This window comes from Trichechus manatus, unplaced genomic scaffold (assembly GCF_000243295.1).
Source record: "Trichechus manatus latirostris isolate Lorelei unplaced genomic scaffold, TriManLat1.0 scaffold00128, whole genome shotgun sequence".
NCBI classification, from domain to species: Eukaryota; Metazoa; Chordata; class Mammalia; order Sirenia; family Trichechidae; genus Trichechus; species Trichechus manatus.
In genome coordinates, this window is record NW_004444064.1 from 4450770 (window position 1) to 4454935 (window position 4166).

Here is a 4166-nt window from a genome sequence, read left to right on the forward strand (position 1 = left end):
ACATATTTTAGGGACACAATTCAGTCTATAATACATATCATTATTACCAACATACTTCTTTTAGATTTTTTAAATATCCAGGAATCATCCCAGTGTCTTTATGTTCTGGCCAATGCATTTGGGTCCCACACACTCATTCTAATCATAATGCATTTGCTCCCTGTCATTATTGACAATCTTTTTAAATACCTAAAAACAAAAAGTCCCATTACTCTGATTTGGTGTTAGCTGCCAAAGAGTTGCTCTGACTCATAGTGACCTTATTTACAATGGAATACAATGTTGCCAGGTCCTGTGCCAGCCTCCCAATCTTTGGTATGCTTGAACCCATTGTTGCAGCCACTGTGTCAATCCAGCTCATGGAGGGTTTCCCTCATTTTCGCTGACCCTCTACTTTCCCAAACATAACGCCCTTTTCTAGAGACTGGTCTTTCCTGATGACGTGTCCAAAGTAAGCAAGAGGAAGCCTCGCCATTCTTGCTTCCAAGGAGAATTCTGATTGTTCAAGACAGACTGTTTGTTCTTCTGGCAGTCCATGATGTATTCAGTATTCTTCACCAACACCACAATTCAAATGAATCAATTCTTCTTCTGTCTTCCTTTTCCATTGTCCAGGTTTTGCATGCATATGAGGCAATTGAAAAGACTATGCATAGTTTAGGTCAGGCACACCTTAGTCATCCAAATGACTTCTTTATTGACGTCTAACCTTAGAGAAGAGTAAATGAAGGCCAGAAGAGGTCAAGAAAGTGTCTGCTCATACAAATATAAACAGCAGAGATGGAATTTCAACAGCTTGTTTTCCCGGTACCACCGCAGGGCACACTACAGAATTTGGGGGCATACACAGATGTACAGTTTCTAACTTTGAATTTATAAAGTCATTTTAATAGGCTCTAGAAAACATGGATCTAGAAGATCATATTTATGATTTAAGAGCTATTGTTGAAAAGGAGGAGAAGGCAAGTTGGCATAAAAGACTATTAAGTGAATAATAGGAGCCCTTGTGGTGCAATGGTTAAGCGCTCGGCTACTAACTGAAAAGTCAACAGCTGGAACCTACCAGCTTCTCCAAGGGAGAAAAGACCTGGCTATCTGCTTCCGTAAAGATTACAGCCTGGGAAACTCTATGGGGCAGTTCTACTCTGTCATATAGGGTTACTATGAGTCGGAATCAACTCGATGGCACACAACAAGTGAATAATGGGACAGGAGGACTGGGGATAAACCCAAGGTGGTCCTGAAATGGCCAAAGGGCTGCAAAGTCCACCCCACACCCTAGACCGCCCAGTCCTGAAAGCTAGGAGCCACATGCCACTGGGCCCAGGACCACACCAGGGTCCTTTAGGTTTGCAAGAGTGTTGCGTGCAAAGAGAGGAAAAGTGAGCCTGCTGTCAAGCAGAGGAATAAATAGTAATAAATAATGAACATGGAGCCCCAATGCCATCCATAGAGTCATGGAGCGTTTATTGGTTGGTTTGCTTGAGTGCATACAAACAGGGCTGGAGTCACTGAGCCGAGGAGGACAGAGACCTCTTGGGGCGAGGCTGTGCTGAGCCTCATGAGGGACCTCTGGGGGGAGGCAGGAGATATGAAGAGAGGCCACCATGAGGACTTTCTGGGACATCCTGGGAAGGCAACATCCACAGCGGTGTTCAGTTGTTCCACATACTTCAGCTCAGCAGCAGATGGCTGAGGCCCTAAGGAAGGACTAAGTGCTAGAGCAACTCAGGATATGCATTCAGCTTCCAGGTGGGATCTGGAGCCCAGCTGGCCCCGGGGAGGGGGGTACATTCGGTCAGCAGCAGGATTTCTGGGCCCAGGCAGAACTTCAGCAGGCTGGGTGGGGACACACAGGGCGGCAGACCAGGGATATACAGGAAGCCGGGCGGCAGCAGCTGGGCTGGCAGCAGGAGGAGTCAGGCACACAGCAGGCAGGCTTGCACACAGGGTGGCAGAGCAGGGACGCTGGAGGAGGTGGGCACACAGCAGGAGGAGGTGGGCACACGGCAAGCAGGCTTGCACACTGGACGGCAGATGAGGGACACACAGGAGGAGGGTCTGCTGCAGGAGGGGGAACAGGGAGAGGGCGGGCAGCATGCAGGGGCCGGGCAGGGGGAGGTCTCACAGCAGACAGGCTTGCAGCAGACAGGCTTACAGCAGACAGGCTTGCAGCAGACGGGTTCACAGCAGACGGGCACCCAGCAGGCCTGCTGGCAGGGGGAGGGTGTGCAGCACACAGGCTGGCAGCTAGACTGTTGGCAGCAGGAGGGTTCACAGGAGCTGGTGCAGACTGATTGGCAGGGGCTGGACCCACAGGCTGCCTGGCAGCAGGGGTTCATAGGGGTGCACACAAGGGTCAGGCAGGCGGCTGGGGCACAGCAGCTGGGGACACAGTAGGTGGGCTGACAGCAGCTGGGGGCGCAGCAGGGGGGCTCACAGCAGCTCTCGGGGCAGTCGTCCACCTCCCAGGAGGAGCCTGTACAAGACTCACAGGAACCAGGCAGGCAGACGCAGCTGCCACAGCTCAGGTCACTGGAGCAGACAGACAGTATAGATGCAGCCATGGTGGGGGGAGGGGGGGTAAGCTGGGAGGAGGGTGTGAGTGTGAGTGAGGACGTGAGAGTGTGAGGAGCTTTTGGTCTCTGGGGCTTTTATATCCCTCTTAGTTGTGTGTTGTCCCACCAGAGTCTCCAGGATGCCTTCCCTTCCTGATTGCCTGAACCCGTCACAGGAACACAAACAGCTTTGTGTTTAGTTTTCTAACTGTTGCTCAGCTCACAAAACTCTTGTAATTTGCTTGAGCATCTTGACTTTTTTAGCCTCGTAGAGGAAAATCAGGATGGGACATAAGTTACTTGTTTGTGTTCTAACAGGGTCTTTCTTCGGGCTAAAGTGAGACCCGAATCTGTGAGTGGGCTGGTCCCTGACCCCACCCCAACCAGGGCTGAGCATCTGGCGTGCAGGGGGCTCTGCTGGCTCCTGGTTTCTCGGGCTCCTGACCAAGGTCTTATGCCTCTGTGCTTGGAAAGGCAGGAGAAGGAGGCTGATTGGGTTTCTAAACAAAGATAACGCGAGTCATGATTTTTCTGCAGTACCTATTGAGAAGAGACAGAATGCTAGAAGCTGGGATAGGAAGAGAAGTTGGAGGTGGCTCATTTCTCGTGGGGGCCGTCTGGAGCACGTGAGGGACAGGAAGTAGTAGCCCCACTGTGTGTGGAGTGTGGCAGCACACATCTTGTCTAGGCATGGCTTGAGCCCATGGCACCAGTTTAAAATTCATTTTACAGAAGAGTTGTAAAAAGAGTACAGAGGGTTCACATATGCCCTTCACACAGCTTCCTCTAGCATTGCGTCATCTTGCATAACTATCAATCAATGATCAAATCTAAGAAACGAACGTCGGTACATTACTATTGGGAGCCCTGATGGTGCAGTGGTTAAGAAATCGGCTGCTAACCAAAAGGTCGGCAGTTCGAATTCACAGCTACTCCTTGTGTGGTGGTCCAGTGGTAGAATGCTCGCCTCCCATGCGGGAGACCCAGGTTTGATTCCCAGCCAATGCACCTCGTGTGCAGCCACCACCTGTCTGTCAGTGGAGATTTGCATGTTGCTAAGATGCTGAACAGGTTTCAACAGAGCTTCCGGACTAAGATGGACTGGGAAGAAAGGCCTGGCAATCTACTTCTGAAAATCAGCCAATAAAAACCGTATGGATTACAGTGGTCCAGTCCGAACCAATTATGGGGTTGGTGCAGGGCCGCGCACCATTTCTTTCTGTTGTGCATGGGGTCGCCGTGACCTGGAGGCCAACGGACAGTATCAAACAACAACGCATTACATTAACTAAAGGACACACTTTATTCATATTTCACCAGGTTCCCACTAACATCCTTTTTCTGTTCCAAGATCCCATCCAGAACCCATCCCGTTGATTGTCTGGCCTTCTTTGTCTCTTCCTATCTGTGACACTTGTTGAATCTTTCCCTGACTTTCAGGACCTTGGCACTTTTGAAAGCACGAATCAGTTATTTTGTAGGATGTTCCTCAATCTAGATTTGTCTGTTACTTTCTCATGATTTGTTGTTGTTAGTTGCTGTCAAGTTGATTCCGACTCATGGTGACCCCGCGGGTTACGGAGTAGAATCACACCCTAAAGTTGTCTT

At 50.0% G+C, this 4166-nt stretch overlaps 1 protein-coding gene across 1 annotated transcript; it reads right to left on the minus strand.

Moving 5' to 3' along the window:
* Positions 1-1831: 1831 nt before the first annotated feature.
* Positions 1832-2567, minus strand: LOC101344322 (keratin-associated protein 10-3-like). The gene is given in 2 exon segments (XM_023739066.1): positions 1832-1969; positions 1971-2567. Coding segments are annotated over 2 exon segments (735 nt in total).
* Between the last annotated feature and the right edge of the window lie 1599 nt (positions 2568-4166).